General features: G+C 43.0%; 5 protein-coding genes across 6 annotated transcripts; 4 read left to right on the forward strand and 1 right to left on the reverse strand.

Annotated features, from left to right (window-relative positions):
• Nucleotides 1–7,164: 7,164 nt before the first annotated feature.
• On the forward strand, nucleotides 7,165–7,968 carry LOC9643203 (probably inactive leucine-rich repeat receptor-like protein kinase At5g48380). The gene has a single exon (XM_002962539.2). It carries the CDS (start codon nucleotides 7,165–7,167, stop codon nucleotides 7,966–7,968), a length of 804 nt encoding a protein of 267 aa, XP_002962585.2.
• Nucleotides 7,969–10,319: 2,351 nt separating this feature from the next.
• Nucleotides 10,320–12,108, reverse strand: LOC9661184. Its single transcript, XM_002962947.2, has 5 exons — nucleotides 11,502–12,108; nucleotides 11,292–11,449; nucleotides 11,130–11,240; nucleotides 10,734–11,066; nucleotides 10,320–10,673 (listed from the first exon to the last, which is right to left on the reverse strand). Exons 1-5 carry the CDS (start codon nucleotides 12,106–12,108, stop codon nucleotides 10,437–10,439), a joined length of 1,446 nt encoding a protein of 481 aa, XP_002962993.2. The 3' UTR covers nucleotides 10,320–10,436.
• A 25-nt stretch (nucleotides 12,109–12,133) lies between these two features.
• On the forward strand, nucleotides 12,134–14,255 carry LOC112342227. 2 transcript variants are annotated; one of them, XM_024663717.1, is made up of 7 exons: nucleotides 12,134–12,444; nucleotides 12,598–12,753; nucleotides 12,913–13,008; nucleotides 13,060–13,180; nucleotides 13,233–13,385; nucleotides 13,445–13,766; nucleotides 13,822–14,255. In XM_024663717.1, exons 1-6 carry the CDS (start codon nucleotides 12,166–12,168, stop codon nucleotides 13,465–13,467), a joined length of 828 nt encoding a protein of 275 aa, XP_024519485.1. In that variant the 5' UTR covers nucleotides 12,134–12,165; the 3' UTR covers nucleotides 13,468–13,766; nucleotides 13,822–14,255. The 2 variants fall into 2 exon arrangements, with proteins under 2 accessions (XP_024519485.1, XP_024519490.1); XM_024663722.1 differs by having other exon boundaries at nucleotides 13,448–13,766.
• LOC9643204 (30S ribosomal protein 3-1, chloroplastic) lies at nucleotides 13,497–14,100 on the forward strand. Its single transcript, XM_002962540.2, has 2 exons — nucleotides 13,497–13,766; nucleotides 13,822–14,100. Exons 1-2 carry the CDS (start codon nucleotides 13,497–13,499, stop codon nucleotides 14,098–14,100), a joined length of 549 nt encoding a protein of 182 aa, XP_002962586.2.
• Nucleotides 14,256–19,107: 4,852 nt separating the features above from the next.
• On the forward strand, nucleotides 19,108–22,370 carry LOC9661185 (auxin transporter-like protein 4). Its single transcript, XM_002962541.2, has 8 exons — nucleotides 19,108–19,788; nucleotides 20,082–20,267; nucleotides 20,451–20,563; nucleotides 20,663–20,846; nucleotides 21,009–21,106; nucleotides 21,295–21,502; nucleotides 21,579–21,836; nucleotides 21,980–22,370. Exons 1-8 carry the CDS (start codon nucleotides 19,603–19,605, stop codon nucleotides 22,178–22,180), a joined length of 1,434 nt encoding a protein of 477 aa, XP_002962587.1. The 5' UTR covers nucleotides 19,108–19,602; the 3' UTR covers nucleotides 22,181–22,370.
• Nucleotides 22,371–24,725: the final 2,355 nt, after the last annotated feature.

Genomic DNA, 24,725 nt, shown 5'->3' on the forward strand with positions numbered 1-24,725 from the left:
CCTTCTAAACATGATCCCAAGTCCTAATTTATTATTTAACACTATTTCATATTTAATAAGTTTTCAAACTTATTCTAAATATTATCTTATAAGATTAAGGTGAGGCTATTATATAAAAGGGGTTTATAGGGGGTTCCAAATATATAGTAAAAATAGTGGTTGAAAACATGACTAATTTAGTTTTTATTATGTCACTCTTTATTGTGTGTTTAACTTAAGTTTAAGCCCCAGCTCCATACCATATTGCTCAGTGGGGCCTTGTATTAAGCCATCAGTATATTAAATTATGCTAAACTTCTTTACACCATTTTGCATATAAAGGCTGAATATAAAGTGTTTGTGATCAGTTTTTTTTATTTTATAACACAATAAGCATGGAGTTTGGCTCCAAATTCATGTGTTATACACCAAAGAGCAATGAGTGAATAAGAAAGAAGAAGCCACTCATTTAATGTGTCTTAAAGACAATAGCTGGATTTGCTAGTTGGGAGCCTAGGCATTTAGAGGAGCTATTGCAGTGCAACTAGGATTTAGAGCTAGGAGACTGTTCTCAAATTCTTCTACTACCAGGTGAGGCTGGTTTTCAAATCCTAGTGGAAGAGCCCCAGTAGGAGGCACAAAGAAGTTAATAAAAGAGCATGTCTAGGAATTTGGCAAATAATAAAAAGAAACAAAAAAAGAGAAGCGATAGAAAGAGAGGACCAAGTAAGCCAAGGAGAAGAAACTAAAACTTGAATCTTATACCTTGGAGAGCATTGTTAGAAGTACCTTTGCACCTTGTATCTACTCAAAGTTTGGAGTGAGGAGGAAGAGAAGGGGATGCATTGCCCAAGAGATGAAAATGTGATGGTAGTGAGTGTAGAATGGAAGGTGTTGAAAGTGGAACTGGTGCTCAGTCTGGACCTTTATCACCCATGCCCGTAGAAAGGATGTCTCTAGCTTGCTTCTAGAAAACTCAAGATTTGCCATGTTGTGTAGGAAGAGATGGTAGACATATTCACCAGAAGTACTGAACGGGATGTCAAACTTGGTTAGCTGGGGAAGAACTCCAATCTGTCCGGAGAATCTGTTATGTCTTGAGTCTAGATTGTTGAAATAGGTGGAGGTATTGATGGATCCACGCAAGGTATGGAAGAATGCTGCAAACATTGGGTGGAATGCCGTGCCGTGATCTTTCCGCCATTGGTGGTGTGGTGTTGACTTTTCTTGACTGTGAAACCATAAACAATTTTAAAATATTAACAAATCTCAAAATTAAATGTAAACAATTTTAAATAATACTAAATCGAGTTATGGCCTGAGTCAAGCTCGAGACGACCAAGAAGCTAGATACACTCGAGAATATGAATACTGGAGAGGGGCATCGGATAACCTCCAGCAGCCAGCTCGGGCAGTTGTTACGTAGAGGCTGACCGCACAGCCCTAAGAGACGTTAAACTTGGTTAGCAGGGGAAGAACTTTAATCTGTCCAGGGATGGGTCCCGAGAATCTGTTCTGGCTCAAGTCGAGATTGTTGAGATAGGTGCAACTGTTGAAGGAGTTATCGATGGATCCCGAGTGAAACCCAACGAGGTATGGAAGAATGTTGCAAAAGTTGGGTGGAATGGCCCCGCTGAGCTCATTCTGTGAGAGGTCAAGAACCGTGAGGCTGGAGTACTTGTCCAGGCCTTGCGGAAATCCACCCGTGAGCCCGGATCCTGGCAGAGAGATGCCATAGACTCTGGAATCGTTCTCGTGGAGGCAAGTGATCCCGACGAAGTTGCAGATGCCAGACGTCAGCGTGAAGTGGATCCCTGACCGAGCTCTTGAACTCTCTGAGGCACTCAACAAATCTCTGGCAGGAAATTACCTCGAGAAACAGCTCGATGGCAATAATGCTCGAAAATCCGGCTCTTGCGGCTTCCATCTCGATCTAGGCGATCTAGCGGGTTAGCAGCCATTGCAGTCCCATGCTCCCTAGCAGTATCCAACGTATGTTCTGGTTCGCCAGAGCTAATTTCAAGAAATATGCGACGACCCAGATTGCGTTCTTCGGGTGTGGCGCATTTTTCGACGCATTATTTGACTGACTTTCATTTGTTGAATATATATATTTTTTTATCTATGACCACAGTCAAGCTCCAGACGATCGAGAAGCGACAGTATGAAAATGAAAGAAAAAGGAGCCTTTAATCGTCTCCTCAAGCCAGGACGTAGCTTGGGATTGTTTGCGAACGAGGAATTCCCGAAACGCCCTCCAATCATGCTGGAACTTCCCCCGAGAACTCGTTCGAGGAAATATTGAGCTTGGCAGCTGTCCAATCTCTTAATCTGGGATAGAGCCCGAGAATCTGTTGTGGCTCAAGTCGAGATTATTGAGAGATCTGCAGCTAGATGATATATTCATAGCAAGCCAGTTAGAATACGACTACTTCTTGCGTATCTTGAGAACCAATCCAAAATGATCGCTGGGCAAAACCGGAGCTTGAGAAACGATTTCTTCGTCTCCTTCTCAAACGTCAAGCCAGGAATCGGTTTCGTCCCGAGCATCTCACTGCTTTCCACCTCAAAGTCACGGAAATGGTAGAACACTCGATCCAAACGCTTCTGTAGTCTGCTTCCAGTGAGCATGAGATTGGCCTTTGCGTCGTAAATTAGCCCAGGCTGCAAAGACAAACACAAGGTGAATCAAACCTCTGCCATAAAAACGAGAGCAAAAGTTCTCACCTCAGTTGTGTCCATGCGTCCATCCATCCATCCTCGAGAGGAGGCTGGCAGTCTAGCTTGTCGTCCCAGTTCATGTCTCCTCCAAAGACATTTGGCAGCGGCTTGAGCGTTGCGAGCGCCTCCTTCATCTGTGCAACGCGCTCGGCGCTAAACATCTGATCGAATTTCGGGGGCGCTGGACACGCACGAGTAGCTGCGTGATGTTGCCGCAATCGATGTCTGCCGGACAGAGCTCTCTTTCCATGATCGTGTTGTGGAAGGGATTGCGGTACTTGTCTATCGGCAGATTATTAGACTGAATGACTTCCTGTAAGGAAAGAAAGACCTGCCGTGAGGCTGATAAGCTCTCCGATAGTTTCCATTCTTCGCTCCAGCTCGAGATCCTCACGAAACCAGACGCTGGATAAAGTTAAAATTTGTGCGCTCTGTCGTGAGGATTGCCCTGGTTTGTCAGGAGCCGCAGCTTGGATTTCCTTTCTTGGACAATGGCTGTGGCTCGTCCAGTTCTACCTCTTGGAGCTCGGCTCCAAAATCACCTCCTCCTACTGTCACTGATATCTTTGATCACTACTTGACAAGCCCCCGACCCCCATGGGACGAGCTCTTCAACTCTCTGAGGCATTTTAGCTGCCGTAATCCGGCCCAATCGACCGATATTTCGAGGTCATCTAGGCGCTCTATACACATTGCTCAGCAGCGCTTAGTTGATCGCAATCTCATCTTTCAGCGTGGTAATGGCTGGTGGTGTTCACTTTTCTTGACTGTGAGATTGGAACTTTAATTTACAAGAACTGAAAATTGCGTGTAGCGTGGAGCAAGATTCTCAGCAACTCACAAAATACTTGATGTGTATTATCAAGAATTAACACTAAAGAATAATTTTCAAACGAAGTCAATCAAATAATAGAAGAGAGGTTTGGATGACATGTGCGATCTTGATCTGGCCAGAATGATGGTGGAGACGATCAAGAAGCTAGACATACTGGAAAATATGAAAATGAAAGAGGAGCTTCGGATAGTCTCCGCAAGCCAACTCTGGGTCCTGCCGGTATAACATAGCTTGCGGAAACGTAGAGGCCCACCACACAGCCCTGGATTGCTGGCAAAGGACCTAGACGAAAAGTTCCGGCCAAAACTCGTGAAAGATGACGGAATTGTCCCAGTGAACTTGGAGGAGACGTCAAACTTGGTGAGCCGGGGAAGAACTCCAATCTGTCCGGGAATGGGTCCCGAGAATCTGTTGTGGCTCAAGTTGAGATTGTTGAGAAAGGTGCAATTGTTAAAGGAAGTCTCGACAGATCCCGAGAAGGAATTGTTGTGGACGTCAAAGCTGATGAGGTATGGACTGCCGCAAATGTTGGAGGGAATGGTGCCGTTGAGCTTGTTATGTGGGAGGTCGAGAAACGCGAGGTTGGGGCACTTGTCCAGGCCTCGAGAAAATCCCACCTTGCCGGTGGGAAGATCCACGAGTCGAGGAAGTGCATGGGATCCTGATCGAGCTCTTGAACTCTTTGAGACACTCGACGTCGCTCTGGCAAGAAATTACCCCGAGGAGCAGCGCGACGAGCATGCTCGATAATCCGGCCCTCGCCACCTCCATCCTCGCAAAACTGTATTTCGACTTGCGGAATCACCGCAATGCTTTCTAGCATGTGTTCTGGTCCGCCATAGCCATCGATTGCGTGGGTCAAAACCAGGGAATTCGGATGTCACATAGTCTTGCCTGGAATATTGAAAAAATTCTACTTGATTTTTTGTCTACTTGCTCTGGGCGCGCGGACACTAGAATTTGAGGACTTGCTCTTGGCGTGCGGAAGCGCGAAGATTAGAATTCTGATTCTGTTTGTCTATTTGTTCAAACACAAAGGTCGTAGAAATGAGGAATTCTACGTTTTACCTAGCCGGGCTTTCTAGCGCCCTGATAGGATTAGAGACATGCAGCTGATTTTAAGTTCTCTGCTACCTTGCGAAAGAGGATCACAGTGTACAGATTGAAGGTGACCTGAAACGTTTTGATCAAAATCTTCTCAGTCGAATTCAGTGAGACTTTTTCGTAGCTTTTCAGCCATTCGTTATGACTAGAGTCATCAGCACGAATGACCCAGACAAACCTTCCAGTTTGCTTGCGATTGACCGCACTGAGTTGAGCGCTACTCTAAGAAATTTTTGTAAGTCGTCTTTGTGCTTGGAAACATTGTCTTGGATCATATCGGAGAGGATTCATAAATGGATTCTTCGCCTCGTCCTCGCCATCCTAGAGGCTGCTCCGTAGGCACGAAGCCGGTCTTCTTGGGTACTAGCTCCCTCCCCAGCGATTCCTGGAACAAAACATTATTTTCTTCTTTTTAACTGTTCAACTCGAGCCGTTACAAACCTGAAGTGATATGGCTCTGTGAACATTGCAGTCACTTATGGCTCTATCACCATTGCAGTCTTCCTCTCGTCCAGGGCCAGGATTGCCTTGGTGATTTTAACATTGCCTCGTCTCCCCTGACAGGATGTGCTAGTTATCTAGAACATCGGAATTATGAGCGCCCATACAAGGGCCGGACCTCCCGATCTGCTCTACCGGCTCGTAATCCTGGAGCGGCTTGGGACCTGTTACCTCCTGAACCGTGCTCTGGACGTGCTTCTCGATTATAGCGCCAGCGCCTGCGTGAGGCTCTTCATGTCAGTGCCATTCCATGGATCTACCCGATCGCGTCCGGTGCGATCTAGCATAGTATCAATGCAGCGACCCCGGCTGGGGCTTCGAGTTTGATCCACAGGGACCACAACAAAGAATAGGAGTAGCTGAGCCACAAACTCGACAGCCTACATAGCTCCCTCCAGTACGGATATGGAAGCTTTAGTCACGGCATCTTAGAGAGCAAACTCTTGATCGATCCAATTTTGCTCGTTTTCTCTCAGGTGACATGCCTTCTGAATGTGGTACTGCAATCAAGATAATAACGAACGAGGAGATGAGAGCTGCGCTTATGATTCTTGGCAATGTCTAGATGCTTGGGACGATTGTAGCATAGTTTCGTATCAATAAAAACAATCATAGTTTTCACCTTATCCAGACAAATGCATTTTTCACTAAATATATTTATTTTCAAGCTTGTTCAAACCATGTTTGTTCAAATTTAATTAAATATACAGTTTCATATTTGTGAGCATCCATTCTATTGAATTGTGTTGTGACTACATTGGCATTAGGCCTTATGAAATGGTGAGGGTGGTAGATGGCATGGCATCGCCATCTAGAGCTGGAGTGAAGTTTCACACCAAAAAGCAGAGCTTGCTGGAGACGTTACAAGTTGTAACAGTCAAATTTTTGACTGGTGGGAGAACTGCCACTGTGAATTCACGTTTGGAAAAATCAATTAAAAATTCTAATAGAGAAGTTTTACTAGAGATTTACTGAAACTTTGGCTAGAATTCTTATTTGTATGATCTGGACCAGGTCAGGCACCTCAAGCACCCCAAGCTTGGACTGGAGGTCCCACAGAATTATGAATTGACCAGAAAGCCACGGGAGACGTTTTTTGCCTTAGAAGCCTTGAGCAGTCATACTCCTGCTGCTGCCATAGGGAATTCATATAAGCATATATACATAAGAGTGCACGCAAAAATACTTGACAATATTAGTTGAAAGTAATAATCACCACTATACAAATTTGTGATTTACGCCATAAATTTGTTGAGGGAGTTTAAAATGCGCTTACCTGGAAGATAGCTTCCTTGCAGCATAAATAGTGCGTATACCAAGTATGATTGCTCTGCCAGGTTGAAGTTGGCTTCATACTTTTTCTTATAGTTTCCAAAGCCTTGCCTGATGATGAAGAAGTCATAGCCGTGGAGATGTGGTGAAAGCCACCCAAGGAACTTTTAAACTTGAAAAATGGAACGAGAGCTCAGATCATACCTTTGGCAGTAGCGTGCAGATAATTCTCCAAGGGGAGAGAAGATTACCTGGGTATTCTTTTCAATCTCCATTGCCACCTAGAGAACACTTTAGTCTCAACACACTCGGCCCAGCGGCTAGAAAATCCTAGAAATCGAAGCGAGGAGGAAGCAGAACGGAGATTGAGTCCGATAGAGACGCCAAACTTTCGAGAATCGCCTTCAAGCGCATTCTCCGTCAGATCCAGCAATGAGATCCGAGCAGCCCAACCGTTGCCGCGGCCCAGCGCGAGACAGCTGGATCTATGAGCGGCATGAGATCCATGGTCCGCGCAATCCATCCAGCTGCCTCGCGCGTCCGCACGCCCAGAGCAAATCCTCAAATTCCAAAGAATTCTAGTGTCCGCGCGCCCAGAGCAAGTCCTCACCTTCAGTTGATGTTGCCGTGGAGGTCTAAACATTAGACAAAAAAATCAAGTAGAATTTTTTCAATATTCCACGGTCCGCATGCCGTTGAATTCCCGGTTTTGACCGAAGTACGCAATCGGTGGCCATGGCGGACCAGAACACATGCTAGAAAGCATTGCGGTGAATCCGCAGGTTGAAATACAGTTTGCGAGGATGGAGGTGGCGAGGGCCGGATTATCGAGCATGCTCGTCATCGCGCTGCTCCTCAAGGTAATTTCTTGCCAGAGCGACCTCGAGTGTCTCAAAGAGTTCAAGAGCTCAATCAGGGATCCCATGCACTTCCTCGACTCGTGGATCTTCCCACCGACGTTTAGCATCTGCAAGTTCGCCGGGATCTATTGCTTCCATGAGGATGAGGTCGTGTATAAAATCGATCTGCCAGGGCTCGGGCTCACGGGTGGATTTCCTCGAGGCCTGGACAAGTGCTCCAACCTCGCGTTTCTCGACCTCTCACATAATAAGCTCAACGGCACCATTCCCTCCAACATTTGCGGCATTCCATACCTCATCAGCTTTGACGTCCACAACAATTCCTTCTCGGGATCTGTTGAGACTTCCTTTAACAATTGCACCTTTCTCAACAATCTCAACTTGAGCCACAACAGATTCTCGGGACCCATTCCCGGACAGATTGGAGTTCTTCCCCGGCTCACCAAGTTTGACGTCTCCTTCAACCAGTTCACTGGGACAATTCCGTCATCTTTCACGAGTTTTGGCCGGAACTTTTCGTCTAGGTCCTTTGCCAGCAATCCAGGGCTGTGTGGTGGGCCTCTACGTAAGCTATGTTATACCAAATGCTCAGGCAGGACCCGGAGTTGGCTTGCGGAGACTATCCGAAGCTCCTCTTTCATTTTCATATTTTCCAGTATGTCTCGTCTCCACCATCATTCTGGCCATATGATATAGTCAACAAGAATTTATAGGGCGAAGATCAAGATTCCGATGTCATCCAAACCTCTCTTCTATTATTTGATTGACGTTGTTTCAAAATTATTCTTCCAGATTTGTAGTTTTACATATTTTGAAGTATGCTAATGCTTGATAATACAATCAACCATCAAGTATTTTGTGAGTTGATGAGAATCTTGTCGCTCCACGCAATTTTCAAGGTTCATACTCACTGTACCTTGTAGATTAAAGTTCCAATCTCACAGTCAAGAAAAGTCAACACCATCAGCCACCAGACTTTTCCAACGACTTTGCTACGTGAAATCCACGCCGTTGAAAAATGCGCCACACCCACTCTGGGCCGTCGGTGCGCATTTTTCAGAGTAGCGCTAAGAGTTCTGTCGCGCAAGGTGTGTAGAGCGCCTAGATGACCACGAAATATCGGTCGATGGGCCCGATTGTCGCAGCTAAAATGCCTCAGAGAGTTCAAGAGCTCGGTCCAGAAATCCGGGGGCTTGATCAAAGAGATCACAATAGGAGGAGGTGATTTTGGAGCCGAGCTCAAAGAGGTAGCAACAACGTATCTGGAAAGCCCGTGTCCAGCGCCCCCGAAATTCGATCAGATGTTTAGCGCCAGCGCGTTGTACAGATGAAGGAGGTGCTCGCAACGCTCAAGCCGCTGCCAAACGTTGTCTTTGGAGGAGACATGAACTGGGACGACAAGCTAGACGGCCAGCCTCCTCTCGAGGCTGGCTGGATGGACGCATGGACACAACTCAGCGCAAAGGAGGTGAGAAATTGGAAGCACCAAGGCAGTCCAGGCCCTGGACGAGAGGAAGACTGCAATGGTGACAGAGCCATAAGTGACTGCAATGTTCTCGGAGCCATATCACTCACTTGAGGGAACCCTGGTTTGTAACGGCTAAAGTTGAACAGTAATGTTTTGTTTCAGGAATGGCTGGAGCTAGTACCCGAGAAGACCGGCTGAGCAGCCTCTAGGCTGGCGATGACGAGGCGAAGTATCCTCTTATGAATCCTCTCAGATATGATCCAAGACAATGTTTCCAAGCACAAAGACGACTTAAATTTTTTTCTTACAGATCAGTCTGAGTAGAACTCAACTCAGTGCGGTCAATCGCAAGTAAACTGGAAGGTTTGTCTAGGGTCATGCGTGCTGATGACTCTAATGGCTGAAATGCTAAGAAAAAGTCTCACTGAATTCGAGTGAGAAGATTTTGATCAGGTTCCTCAATCATCTTCAACAACGAGTATGCACTGTACACTGTGATCCTCTTTGGCAAGGTAGCAGACAACTTCAAATCAGCTGCATGTCTTTAATTCTATCAGGGCGCAAGAACTTAAGCTCCTGAATTCCCGATTAGATCAAAGCCCGGCTAGGTATAAACCTCATTTCTAGGTGTGACTCCACCACCTTTGTGTTTGGACAAGTAGACAAACAGAATCAGAATTCTAATCTCGCTAGCGCCCAGATACCCAGATCGGCTTGCGAGCAAATGAGACACGGAACAACTCTCACATTCCGCTCGTCTCAGGTGACTGGAACCTGCAAAGATAAAAGCGAAGGTCGCTGCTGGGCTCCATCCCAATCGCGATTTGAGCGGCCACCAAGACAGAGGGGGAAGAATTCATCCAAGCATGAAATCACTCGCTGAGACCAGACCTTGGCGACCGCTGGTTGGCCGGCGCACAACATCAATAAACTATTCCAAGACTTAGACGTCCGAGATGATCCAAGCTCAATCCTCGGGGAAAGTTCCAGCATTGATTGGCGCAAACAATCCCAAGCTACGTGAAAGCAAAGGCCCAGGCAAAGGCTTTTCAAGGCATTTTCATGTTGTCTAGCGTCTCGAGCCATAGAGGCTGTTCTAAGAACGAGTTACCCTTCATCCGACGACTCTGATTGGCCAGATCCTGCGGCTCAATTGTTATACAAAAGCTGGATCTCAGATCCAGGGCCGTGAGGATCCACGCCTCGCAAAGTGGAATTTGAGGGGGGAATTTGCTCTTCTCCGGCCTGTAGACGTGAGGCTAGAAAATCCAAGAAACTGAAGCGGAACATCGATTGAGTCCCATAGACCCATAAGGTATAATCTGAACTTTTTCAAGTTTTAAGTTCCTTGAGTGGCTTTCACCACAGATAGTTTGCTTCATCATCAGGCAAGGCTTTGGAAAAGAAAAATATGAAGCCAGCTTCAACTTTGCAGAGCACACAGGGTGCCCGACCTCGAGGCCGATTTTGGGGTGGCAAAACTTCTCTAATTATTCGAATATTCCAAACTCGGGAATAAAGGTTATGAGTTTAAAGAAGTTTTTATCTCAACAAAAGGTACTAGATTCTTAAAAAGTAATTTCACAATAATAATCCTCAGATTAAAATAAAATCTATTTTAAATCCTAAAGAGCACAAATCAAGAATATCCTTAGAATCCACTGATTTGCAAATCAATGCATCCAAGGAATGCCGACTACTTCTTGCGAATCTTGAGAACCAAACCAAAGTGATCGCTGGGCAAAACCGGGAGCTTGAGCAACGATTTCTTCGTCTCCTTCTCAAACGTCAAGCCCGGAATCGGTTTCGTCCCGATCATCTCGATGCTTTCCACCTCAAAGTCGCGGAAATGGTAGAACACTCGATCCAAACGCTTCTGTAGTCTGCTTCCAGTGAGCATGGGATTGGCCTTTGCGTCGTAAGTTAGACCAGGCTGCAAAGAACACACGGTGAATCAAAACTCTGCCATAAAAACGAGAGCAAAAGTTCTCACCTCCTTCGCGCGGAGTTGTGTCCATGCGTCCATCCAGCCATTCTCGAGAGGAGGCTGACCGTCTAGCTTGTCGTCCCAGTTCATGTCTCCTCCAAAGACAACGTTTGGCAGCGGCTTGAGCGTTGCGAGCGCCTCCTTCATCTGTGCAACGCGCTCGGCGCTAAACATCTGATCGAATTTCGGTGGCGCTGGACACGGGCTTTCCAGATGCGTTGTTGCCACGACCAGCTGCGTGCTGTTGCCGCAATCGATGTCCGCCAGGCAGAGTTCTCTTCCCATGATCGTGTTGTGGAAGGGATTGCGGTAGAACTTGTCTATCGGTAGCTTGCTAAGCTGAAAAGGAGAAGATACGCACTTGAGACTAAGCAACAGAATGAACGCGAGCGAAAGCTTCACCTGAAGGCAAAAGTAAGCTCGCTTTGCCGCGAGCTCTGAGCTAACCGAGCATCTGTATCCACTCCACCAGTTCGATCGCTGGAAAATAGCATAGATACTGGTAGTAACTTCCTGTGAAAATCACTTATCAGTAAGGAGATATATGAACCACCAAAGAAATACCTGGAAACATATGACGTGAGGTTGGTGCTGTCTGATAAGCTCTCCGATCGCTTCCATTCTTCGCTCCAGCTCGAGATCCTCACGAAACCAGACGTTGTACGTCATAAAAACGATACTGTCGCTGACAATGTTCTTGGAAGTGGAAGAAGTTGACACACCTAAAGAAGAAAAGCAGTGAAAGTTTGTAAACGATCAAGACCTCATACATACCAGCAGAAGAAGCTATGGAGTTCTTCCTCGACATTCTTTCCATATGGAGCTCGCGAAGGAGAGCGTTTGAGGACTGCCCTGGATTGACAGGAGCCGCGGCCTGGCCTTCCTCTTCCTCGGACGATGGCTGTGGCTCGTCCACTCTCTGCCTCTTGGAGCTCGGCTCCAAAATCACCTCCTCCTCTTTTGCCGTGATCTCTTTGGCCACTACCGGAGGGTCTTGATCCAGGGGCTTCTCAGTGTCACACATACCGCAGCGAGGCATCGATCCGGGGCTGAGAAACGTGCACGCCGGGCAGTTCCACGAATCCAGACCCGGCATTTCACTCGCGGCCTCTTCCTTCCGCGGTTGCTCACAAACCGCGCACGCATCGCCGGCGCTGTTGAGAAGCGTGCATCGGCTGCAAGTCCATTCCATGACCGAAAGCGTCGGCCGCAAGGGAGCGATCGAGACGATCGCGAGCGGCGCAGGAGGCGGCGGCGGATCGCCAGATGTAGAGAAGGAAATGCTACACTTGCAGATCGATACCTTGCGCGATGGCGGTGGCGGCCATCCCCGGAGAAGAATGTGAAGAACCCTAAACCGCTTGAGCCCCAAACCCGCCATGGCTTTTAAAAAATTTCTTGTTTGCCCTGGAGAAATTTTGAGAAGAGGATCTTGGCTATGGCGCTTGCCGCCGCCTGCCACGCATCCATCCCTCCTCTGTGGAATCCTCGATCCGCCGCTCCAAATCTCCTTCCGCCGTTCTCGAGGATCGTGATCAGCACCAGGGCTTCCATTCCCGCGCATTCTTCACAGGTTCTTCGCGATCTCGCCAGCGGCGGGCTAGAGGAGCTCCTCCTCGTCCGGCAGGCTTGTGAATCGGAGCTCTCGGCGGCCGCATTCTTGCGCGCAAGGTCATTCTACAGCTATCCCGAGGGACGCTCCATCGCAGCACAAGAAGTAAGTCTAGAAATATCTCTTCTTGATCATTTCATGGTCGATCGATAGCAACGCAGCCTCTTTCTTTCGTAGATTTCGAAGAGATCTTTCCTCTCTTCACAAAGATTTTCTCGATCGTTTCTCTCTAACGATTTTTTCTTTGTTTCTTCACAGGCACACCAAAAGTATATGGCCTCCCTCGAATTTAAGACTCTTTCCTCCAAGATCGCTGGAACCGAGGATGGTTTCGGTCGTGTGGCGTGCGTAGTCGCGCTACTTCCACTCAAAGATTTTCCTCCTTCCACAGACGAGATTCGCAAAGCTTGCAAGGTAAACTCTTGGTTGTTTTATACTCTTTTTTTGTCTTGGGTGACTGATAGCTCTAGGATAGATAGACCGATAGATAGATGATAGATCCATCTATCTATCTATAATCTTTTCTTTTCCTTGGGTGGCTGATAGCTCTAGGATGATTGAGTGATGATATAGGTGACTGTTGCTGGCCAAGATCTCCTTGTTGTTGGCACACTTGATGTGAATCGAGGTCGACTAATACCCGGTGAGATATCTGGCTCTCGACCAAAGGTAAGAACCTTTCTTTCCATCGTGTATCAAGTTTTCTACTGTTTTTTCTAGGACTCTGATCCAGCATACAAGCGTGCCTACATTTCAAACTTCTGCGTCGCTCAAGAAGCACGTCGAAAGGGTGTAGGCACGGCTCTAGTTCGCGAAGCAAAACGGACTGCCAGAGAATGGGGTACTGAAGAGCTTCTCGTTTTTCCAGACCTTTGACGCCTTGGCTGCTACAGGTGTGAGTGATCTTTACGTTCACGTTGTGACATCCAACGAGCCGGCTTTCAAACTTTACACGAAGTCTGGCTTTGTTTTCGAAGCCGAGGAGACTCCAGCGGAATCACACCTTCTTGGTCGACCTCGAAGAAAGCTTCTGTGGTTTGATCTTGGTACAGTGTAGAAATTTTTTCGCAAGCGAGTTTTTCTTTCTCTCACTTATCTTCCAAAGCAGGTCTGGAGTTCGAATCGTGAGGGTGCGAGGGCTATCGCTTGCGATGACTATGGCGATGGCTTGGCCGGGAGTGGGCATTCAGCCGTGCGGACCTTCTCAGGTGAATTTGGGTTGCTTTTCTACTCAGAGAGGAAGCTTAGTGCTATCAAGAAGGCAACGGAGGATGCTTTCCTTGAGAGCTTCAGCCTCGGACGACGCTGCTCCCTTAGAAGAAAACGCTGAAACTCCCAAGGCTGTGGGAGATGAAGAAGACTCGAAGGATGCCCAAGAAGAGACTCCCGAGCCCACGAGCAGCGTTTACTCGGACAATCTATCCAAGGTACGAGGAATGTTTGTTTATCCAACTTTGATCTTCTTTTTTTTGTTTTGGCCAGAAAGATAAGCTGGCTATAAGGTCCGCAGGCAAGCAGATATTGTCGCTACGATTTCTTTGGATGGAGAAGAACATTGGAATTGCCTTGGATCAAGTTGTGCCGGGCCATGGTACAATTCCACTGTCGCCGTTTTACTTCTGGCCCAAGAAGGATGCGTGGGAGGAGCTCAAAGCCAAGCTCGAGAGCAAGCCGTGGATCTCACGAAGGCGTACAATTATCCTTCTCAACCAGGCCACCGATATCATCAACCTTTGGCAGCAGAAGGCTTCGAGCTTCTAGAAGTAGAGGGCCATTTCATTTTTCCCACTTAAAAGCAAAACCTCTTATGTCAAGTGATTGGAAATGTGGCAAAACTGAGTGGTGAGAGAGATCAACCAAGTGCTTCAACTCCTCATAGTATAAATTTTACGCTCTCAAAGAAGATTGCATCAGTAATATATATTTAATAAACATTTTAGAAACTATTTCCTTTTGTGATCCTTAATATATCCTTTATGATATTAATAATTAATAGATAGCTTTTCACTTACTAATGTTTAGAGAGGTGATAAATGTTGATTTTTTATTTTTAATTTTCTTTAAACTTAAACTAATAGTCCTCCTAATTAAAACAATATTACTGCTTGAGCATTATTGAGTGTTATTTGGAGTTATTTGTTTCTATTTTAAAAAAAGTATAACTTTTTTTAAAATTAATAAAAATTAATTAACCAATAAAACATAACTGATTTAACTTATAAAGATATTTATAAGCATTTTATTTTATATACTTGGTTATATGTTAATAACAAAGATAAAAACAATAAGTAAATAACAATATCCAAAATACTGAAAAATTATATGTGAAATAAATATTAGTGTGCTTTAAATATAACTAAAAATAACAACATTCAAACATTTGAAGCTTAAATAATTTTTCAAAATAATTTATCCCTTTGTAAAATTATAAATATATATATTTGAATACTGTAAAATTTGTAAATATATAAATATGTATATACATGTATTACCTTGCCTAGGTAATACACAAATTATAGTACTAAAGCATATGGATTGTTAATTTGGGTGGTCCATTCATTCTTGTATATAAGCAAGGGTTTAAACAATAATTAATATATCTATTTCTATATTTTACACACTCACATCAATGGAAGTGAGACACACTAGAATTTGTTCTTGAAGGACAAAGCTTTTTAATAATGCTTTGCTTTAGTATTTGGGATCTTGTTTTTTGTTTTCATTCATTTATTCTTTCTTAGATTTAAATCTATATTAGCCTTTTGCAAGATAACTTGTAGAATAAATTTTACAAATACTAATATTTTAAAATATTAATTGAATTATATATATATATATATAACTAAAAGATAGTAGAAATAAAACCTTTTCTCACTTTCAAATAAGATGTTTCAAAGAACAGTTGACATATAAAATTCTAAATTTAAAATAGTAAAACATAAAAGTATATATATTTTATAAACTCTCCCATATATAGTTGTTAAAATAATTTTTATTACAAATTTCTAAATGTAATATATATATATATATATATATATATATATATATATATATATATATATATATATATATATATATATATATATCACTTTATAATCTATAAAAGGTTATTTACTGTGATTTCATTCTTAAAAATGGTTAATGAAATCTAGACGTGTGCGAATTTAAATTTCAAAACAAATATAAAAGATAATAATTAGGTAGTATTAAATTTTTTTATCTTATAAAACAATATTAGATTAATAACAATTTCAAAATGGTTTATAAACATATTAATTATCAATCATAAATAATAAAGTAAATTATTTTGTATAAAAATATTTTTTAAACTAATTTAATATTTACATAAGCTTTTATATGATATTTTATTGTATAAACATACTTTCATTTTTATTTATAAGTAAAATAATGGAATGTATATTATATAGAAGCATAAGTAACTAAAGATAAATTTTTAAAAATAATTAAATATTTAATTAAGAAAAAAATTTAGAAATGATTTATTAAATTTTAATACATACTTAATTTGAAAATTCATTTTTTATAAGAATGATATTTTAAAACATATTTAAATGTAAATAATTTTTTATTTAAAATTTTGAGATTGTAATTATAAAATGTTATGTTTTAATATTTAAGTAGGGTATTGTAATGCTTGATGATCCAATTTTTAGCACTTAATAAAAATAAATGACTAAATAAAATAAATAATCTTGATATTGTGTGTGTTCAAGATATAGGAATAGGTATATTAATTTGGGTTTAGACCCCTGCTTATATACAAAAATGGATGGACCAAATTTAGTCCTAAATTTACGGTCGATATGCCTTAATACTATAGTTAGTGAATTACCTAAGCAAGTTAATACATGTACATACATATATATATTTACAAACTTTACACATATGAGTGTTTGGTATATAGAAATAAGTATATTAATTTGGTTTTAGACCCCTACTTATATATAAGAATGGATGGACCAGATTCAATCCCAAGTTAACAGTTGATAATTAGTATTAATGTTAACTATAATTAGTGTATTACCTAGGCAAGGTAATACATGTATCTATGTATATATATTTATAAACCTTACACCATCCTCCCCTCTGAAAGATAAAAAGATGATGATAATAAGTTAGGTGGAACATCTAGAGATTTTGTTGGGTAATTATAAATTACCATAAGAATCTAAAGCTCTACAAAACCACTAACAAAGTTGTTGATAACTATGACTGAAATAAAACCCAAAGCCATAACATAAATATTAGCCAATTACGGAGTCTCAGTGAATCAATTACAATTTTGTATACAGTTCCCAAATGCTCAAACCAACCACATAACTATAACTTTGAACTAAAGCAAGGGATATTGAGAACCATTATAGTTCATAAAACACCATTATAACAAATAATACATCTTATTTCTAAATTTGTCTGTCGACAATCCTCCAAGACCACCATTAATTCAAACTTAAGACCATAAGCAGAATAACTATTGTCCTCATTTAGCATCGCATATAAAAGGTTGGACTCATTTTGTTCGTCCTTTATATCCTCCTTATCCCTTCCTTGAAGGAAAAAAATTCTGAAGCACTAGCTCTATTTGGACTTGCTACGCTTATCCTCTCTTTGCTATTTATGTTTAGATTATCACATTTGTTCGGCTTCACTATGTCTATAGCACATATGGTTTTTACCCTTTTTACCCTTTATCTTATGTATAGGATAATTATGAAGCAGAATCTAAACTTTCTATATGCTATATGCCACATGTTTAAAGGACAATAAAGTGGAACATAAGTTTCAAGACTTTGAGCCACTAAATGAAGGAATAGAGCTAAACTCCTAAGCATGGAGCCGAGGAACACGGAGTAACTCTTAAGCATACAGCCCAAGGAGTGAAGGGAGAAGAGCATAGTTTAACATTTCAATGCCAAAACTAGCACACAAAATGAAGTCAAATGAAATTTGGTGTTATTTCAACATACCGGTGGTTTAAGTGAGGATATAAGTACTCCATTAGCTAGTATGGTGTGAAACTTAGGCTTTGACTCAATCCAGACGCAAAACAAAGATAAACACAAAAGTGAGAGTTAAACTATGCCCAGATAGGACTGCCATACCTAATTTACCCACCTCTATTATACATTTGGAACCACTCTGGCCCCCCCCTCCCCCCCCCCACACACACGCTTTGGGCTTTCACCCTTAGCCATCTTTAGTACTAAGTGTTAGTCTCTAGGACTAACTTGAATAATAAATTCATAAAATTATATATAAATTAGATATTCCTTTAAGTTTTTAATCAAAATCAAGTATAGTTTTATTAGCAACAATAATAATAATGGAAACTAATTTTAACTTATAAAATAAATACTTGAAATTTCAACTATTAAAACTCTCAAAGTATTATTTTTAATTTTAGGTGGGAAGGTATGTGGAGGAATGCTTGGTGATGTACTCTTTTTTTAGTTGAGTTAAAAATTATTTTTCTTTATCATATTTTAATTACATAAACTTTTCATATTTGCTATTTTTTTCATGATAGAATATAACTTTTCCATCATTAATATATTTTTATATTTTTAAATTCTATCAATTTATTTCACTCTTTCACATTCCATTACAATTATCAAAATCACCATACTATCATGCACCATAGTAAATAATATAACCCATGTAAATTGAAGACAATTTAAATTTTAGATACTGTAATCTGAATACTTTGAACTTTTAATTTTAGTCAAACTTTTGTTAATAAGGAAAGGACCTTTTATATAGTTAGAAATTGTCACAAAAATCTCGAGAAGGAATGTGACAATGGTGCATGCGTCCATGCTCACAATCATGAGCATATGGGCCACATGGTCCATACCGCCCGCAGTACAATCAATCGGGGCCACGAGGAAGAGAATGAATGGCCAACGACAAGCCCCTGTACGGCAGAGATTCCGGAAGATAGAAAGGAGAACCTCTCCATTGTTTTATGTTGTTTTCCACCGCTGGCCGAGAAACTTTCACGACTATATGTTGCGATTCCAATGTTGGTACAGGAAAAAAAAAGAATTCTCGTTCACTTGTGAGTGAGAGGCCCCACCCTCTCCCCCCTGGAGAGAAAATTCGTCTTTCCGTACAGCCATGGGGTTACGTTCCATGCGAGCTGGGATGAATCAGTGGGATCATTCGTAAGAGACAAGCAAAGCAAAGCAAGCCTCAGCTTTTGGCACCTCTCTCGAGACAACGTGGTCATAGAAATTTCTAGACTGTACGGACGAGACCACTTAAGCTATGGTTTTGGGCGATCTTATGAGCTTGATCGCCCTGTCCGACTCGGGAGTTTATTTCGTATCTCAATGAAAGCCAAAAGAAGAGAGGACTGTAGTAAATGTAGCCACTGGCATGGTTTTTATTGGAGGAAAAAGGACAGTGGTCGTGCAAATCGCTAAGCATGAGATGGGGGGAATGGAAAGATCAAAAGTTTGGAGAACTCTATGCTTAGTTTGGTGAAGTGTTGCTGTTTCTCGTATTGATTGATCGATAGTAGACAGTAGGTGGGTATTGCTGGAGCTGTATAAAAGTACCTATCATCACAAGCAAAAGAACAAGCTTGGACGACCAAGCTGTGTATCATATCCAAATCCAACGAGGAAGAAATTGTGGAGAAATACGCATATTTCTTATCAGCTTTTTCCAGAGGAAAAAGAGAACAAAAGCTCCTCGTTTTGACAGTGGTTTTTTTTTCTCTCTCTCTCTCTTTTCCTGGTCCAATCCGAGTTGAGCGAGATGGAAAGAGACCTCGTCATGGCGTTTCTCATCTGCCTCGTCTTTGTCTTTTATTCTCAGGGAAGAAGAAAAGAGAGAGAAGAGCTATGGAGAGAGATGGAGAAAACGGGGTTATAGGCTATAGCTATCCTATACTACGTCCATAGAAAATACATTCTTTCACTCTTCCCATCTAGCCGATCGATCCCTCTTTTCTCGTCCTCCCGAGAAGCAATCGATCGAGATCAAACTATAGCTCCTCATCTGTCATTCTCTCCTCGAGGAGCTCCATCGCTCGGACCTCGCTCCTATGCTCCTCTCAATACCCCGGAAAGCCACAAAGATGAGTTTTTGCTTTCCCTCTTCGCTCGATCGAACAGCCCAATAGAGCATCCTCGCTCGACACCGAGGATCACAATGTGGGAAGGTCTCTTCTTTGCTCCTAGAGTACACTTGTTCTAGCTCGTAGAGATTTGCAGCAGTCGTCATAGATTTCTAGACATGGGTCTCCAATCGCTGGTGGCTCTGGCGACGCACACCGGCGAGAACAATAGCTACACCGAGGTGGAGAAGGACCGGCAAGAACAAGATGGGCTTGTGGATAACTCCATGCGAGCTCTCGCCAAGAAGTTCCTCTGGCACGGTGGATCCGTCTACGATGCTTGGTTTAGCTGCGCCTCCAACCAGGTGAGTAGTGAGAGCTCAAAGAACACTCCTTTCTTGCTCTTCTTGCATAGCTTCCCCGCGTTTGCTTCGATTCCTTCCAGTCGCAGTATAAAAACCAAAGATCACTCCTTTCTTATTGTTCTTCCGTAGCTTTGCAAAAACCAAAGATCACTCCTTTCTTGTTCTATAGCTTCCTCGCCTTTGCTTCGATTCCTCCACTTTCAGTATAGCGAACACCAAAAAGAAACCTTTGTTCTTCTTCTTCCTTCGTTGTTTGTCGGAACTTACTTGTTTTTCTCTTTTCTTCTCCACAGGTCGCACAGGTGCTTTTGACGCTGCCATACTCTTTCTCGCAGCTGGGCATTGTGTGGGGGGTCACCTTCCAAGTGTTTTACGGGCTTTTGGGCTCCTGGACTGCCTATCTTATCAGCTGCCTCTATGTCGAGTATCGGGCTCGCAAGGAAAAAGAGAATGTCAACTTCAAGAACCATGTCATCCAGGTAGAGTTATGCTAAAGTTTAAAACTTTTTTCTTTCTTTTCTTCTCTTCTGGCTGTTTGTGAGAAGGCTTGGAGAGTTTAGCTGTAGAACTTTGAGAGCTCCAAGACTTCTTCCAAAGTTCCTGTAGCTAGAACGTCGAGAGTTTGTTCTCGCTGCTAAAAGAGTGATATTTGTTCTTGACAGTGGTTCGAAGTTCTCGATGGTCTCTTGGGACCATACTGGAAGGCCGCTGGATTCACTTTTAACTGTACATTTCTTCTCTTTGGCTCGGTGATTCAGCTCATTGCGTGTGGAAGGTAAGCTCAAGTTCAAGTTCTCGAGAGAAGGAAACAAAAAAGAAGAGAGAAGCAAGTTGGTTCTTCACTGGCACTAACATCTTCTCCCCTTCTTTACAGCAACATATACTACATAAGCGATAGATTTGACAAGCGGACATGGACGATTATCTTTGGAGCTTGTTGCATGACAACGGTGTTGGTTCCATCGTTCCACAACTATAGAATTTGGTCCTTCCTGGGGCTTGGAATGACAACTTACACGGCTTGGTACATGACAATCACTGCTCTCGTCCATGGCAAGGTGAGAGAAGCATCTAAAAAAGCTCCACTGGATGATAAGCTTGTCTCGTCAAAGTTTGCTGTAGAACTAGAATTATCTTTCATTTATCATGGGATAGATTTTAAACTTCTTACATAGGCGTGGTCTAACATCAATAATTCTCACACTTCTTCACTTTTGCAGGACCCAGGTGTAAAGCATTCGGCCCCAAATAATCTCGTCCAATATTTCACTGGAGCCACCAACATCTTGTACACCTTTGGTGGTCATGCCGTCACTGTGTAAGTCGATCATGATTCTCACGGCACCACTTTGCTTGATCCTACGATATCATTCCATCGATTCCCTCCTTTTTCTTTCCTGTTCTTCCTGCTCAGATCAAATCATTCCCTTCCGGATCAAATCAAGTTTTTTCTTACTTCTTTTTGCAAGACCAGATGATATAGCTAAGTTTGTGGTTTTCTTGCAGAGAAATCATGCATGCTATGTGGAAGCCTTCAAAGTTTAAGTCAGTTTACCTCTTCTCAACCTTGTATGTGCTCACCTTGACAATACCATCTGCTACAGCCGTGTATTGGGCTTTTGGCGACGAGCTTCTCCACAATGGCAACGCTCTAGCATTGCTTCCAAAGAACGTCTTCCGAGACCTCGCCGTGGTTCTCATGCTACTCCACCAGGTAAGAAAGATCATCGTTCTTCTCACTATGAACTATGATCTTCGTTCCTGGAGCTAAACTTCCCATCGTCTCGCAGTTTATTACGTTTGGATTCGCTTGCACGCCCTTGTACTTCGTGTGGGAGAAGATAATTGGCGTTCATAGAAGTCCAAGGTTCCTACTTCGAGCAGCTGCCCGGATCCCTGTCGTGATCCCGATATGGTTCATGGCAGTCATATTCCCATTCTTCGGGCCTATAAACTCCGCCGTGGGCTCTCTACTCGTCACCTTCACAGTCTACATCATTCCTTGCCTCGCACATATGCTCACTTTCAGGACTGCCTTTGCACGAGAGGTACGCACTTAAATGCTTTTCCACTTTATCTCGTGGACGAATCTACGAACTTGTAGCTAGCTACTGTTCATCCTTTTCGTGTGTTCTAGTGTTCACATCAGGACTGATGGATCGATCCTTGGTTTTTTTTGTTTGTCAAACAGAATGCCGTGGAGAAGCCTCCTTTTATAATGCCGAGCTGGGCGGCAGTCTACGTTTTCAACTTTTTCGTGGTGGTGTGGGTGTTCGTTGTGGGCGTCGGTTTTGGGGGCTGGGCCAGCACCGTGAACTTCGTCCACCAGATCAAAACTTTTGGAATCTTTGCCAAGTGCTACCAGTGCCCCAACAACAGTCATCGCCACTGATCATTCATAAGATCTCTTGTCAAGCAAAACATCCACGACAATGAAGTGTACAAACTGGGAAAAAAGAGGGATTTTTACAAGATGGTTGGTGATCGCATTATATACTTTTTTTTTATAAAAAATGGTTCTAGAGCGTGGAACCTCAGTGGTGATTACCATGGATTCTAAGATATCCTCGAGAGACTTTGCACTCTGACTTTGTCATGCATGGCCTCTCCTTTCCATTGATCTTCGCGCACTCCAGTGCCAACTTTACTGCCCGATACAAAGGCTCCGGTTTCAAAGGAAGTGAAAGTCTTGGATCCAGCACCGAGTTCCACTCGTCTTGTTCGACCAGCTCAATCGCCCATCTTTGAAGATCAGCATAAAACTTTCTATTGCCTTCTTGCCAGAAAGTAGCTCCAGAAGAACCACCCCAAAGCTGTAGACGTCGCTCTTTATGCTCAGTTTGACGGAGTAGCCATTGCACTCGGGATCCAAGTAACCCGATTTGCCTTGAGGTTCGTCTAACGATAGTCCAAAGTTTGACACATGAGCATTCCACTCGTTATCAAGGAAGATGTAGGCTGCGTCCATATGAATGATCTTGGGCCTCGCGCAAACCTGTGCAGCTATCATCCTTGTCCCATAACTCTAAAAGTGCCGGACAGTTGGACATGAACATATTGTCACAAAGCGTCCTCAAAGACTTCCTCAATGCAAAATCCAACCAATTATACTAGACAAGAGTGGTGATTTCTGGAAACAAACGTTTCTTCAAAGAGTTTACAAGTAATAAAGAATTACCTTTTAGAAATACTGCCCATTTTCACGTCTCAAAGGAACCTCTTCGCTGTGGCTGCAAAGTCTTCAAAGGTTCTTGTGGAAGTCTTTGAGGACGGTATATGTAACTGTTTGAAGAGGTTCCTGTTTGAAGACCTGAGGTTTGAAGACTTTAAAATGAGTTTCGCTACTAACTTCAGCTTTAATCTCCATTGCACTGCTGGGCTTTCTTTTCCAAACATAAACCCAAATTCCTAAGAGAACGACACCAAAGACGAACATAGCAACAGTTACATATACTGTCACCTTGATGATTGTTTTCTTCTTCCTCACAACTTCCTCCTGGGAATTCTTATATTTCAGGAAAAGAGGCGAGCATGCGCATTCGGAGTCTAGAACACTCCCAGTCCCACATGTGGAACACTCCAAGAAAACTTTGTCTGAAAACGATGGAGACAACACCTTCAACGTAGAATTGAGCTCAAACTGGTTCTTCCCACACTCGCTTGTGCACATTCTAGCACTACCAAAGTCTAGCAATGGTTCACTAGTCAGCCGAGTTCCCCCAGCAAACAGCCCTGCTGAAATCACTGAAAACTGAGTTTCGGAAGGAGCCTGGAGTTGCGCTAGACCATCCTGACCCCAGCATACCACCCCGCGGACACACACATGGTACAGTCACGTAAGAAAACCTGTAACCTGAAGGAGCAATGGAAGAAGCCGAATCAAAGCTTGGCAACCCGCATATCGTACGAGATCCCATAGACACCGACGCGAACTTGTGAGGTTGATTGAATGGTTGCTTGATCTACAGCACCCCAGCAATGTACCTCTCCTGCCTGAGAGACACAAGAGGCTGGATGAAACCGAGAAAAACTCTAGCTCAGAGCTTGGAAACTCGTCAATCGCCCAGCACTCAACCCCATTGTCGTTTTTACTAATCGCATGATAGGCACCGGAGCTCAAGCTTACATAGCCTACATTCTTGAACTCAGCATATTGCGAAGTGAGAACCATACGCAAGCCCGCATGCGAATCGAGCGCCTCCTGAGATGGCAAAGAATTGCCTGTCTAGTGGTGGAGAGAATTTCTTGTCGTTAGAGATCTAGCTTGCAATACACACAGAGAATAAGAACCTTGGCTTGGAATAGGGAAGTTAATCCACACGGAACTTAGCTTATACCTTGAGAAGAGCTGATTAATGTAGGTAGAACCAACAACCACTAATCTAATTTGTAGAATATGGAACCTTCGTCAAGCATATCGCGACGATCTCTTGCAAAGATCTCTTATGGACAAATTGGTTGTATCAATAACTGAGGTGCTACAGCGTCCATGTAAAAACAAAGAGGTTTGGAGCTTTTACCTTGGATGATTTCGAAAATTCAGAACTTCACAAGTTTTCGTTATTGTGGCCGGCTTACATATGGCACGTAAAGATTTTATGTTCGTAGTTTGTTTCTTTCATTGCTGTAGCTTTATCATGAACTAACATTTCCACAGTGTGCCAAAAGATCTAACATCGGCGAGCTCGGACAGAGTTGCGTGACAATGGGATAGATCGGTTTTATAAGAGGCTAATGATCCATTCGATGTAAGATGTTGCTCCAGTTCCTATTCCTTACACTTGAACTCGTATCGACTGATACCATTGCTTTTGGCAGCTCAATTCGATCTGACAATGCTAATCTAACATATCATGGAGGAAGGCTCATGGTTGATCCGATCACGATCTACGTTACTTGGGTTGGCCCCTGGTCGGAGAACTCCAAAGGAGCTCTTC

Source organism: Selaginella moellendorffii, unplaced genomic scaffold, assembly GCF_000143415.4.
Source record: "Selaginella moellendorffii unplaced genomic scaffold, v1.0 SELMOscaffold_2, whole genome shotgun sequence".
Taxonomy (NCBI): domain Eukaryota; kingdom Viridiplantae; phylum Streptophyta; class Lycopodiopsida; order Selaginellales; family Selaginellaceae; genus Selaginella; species Selaginella moellendorffii.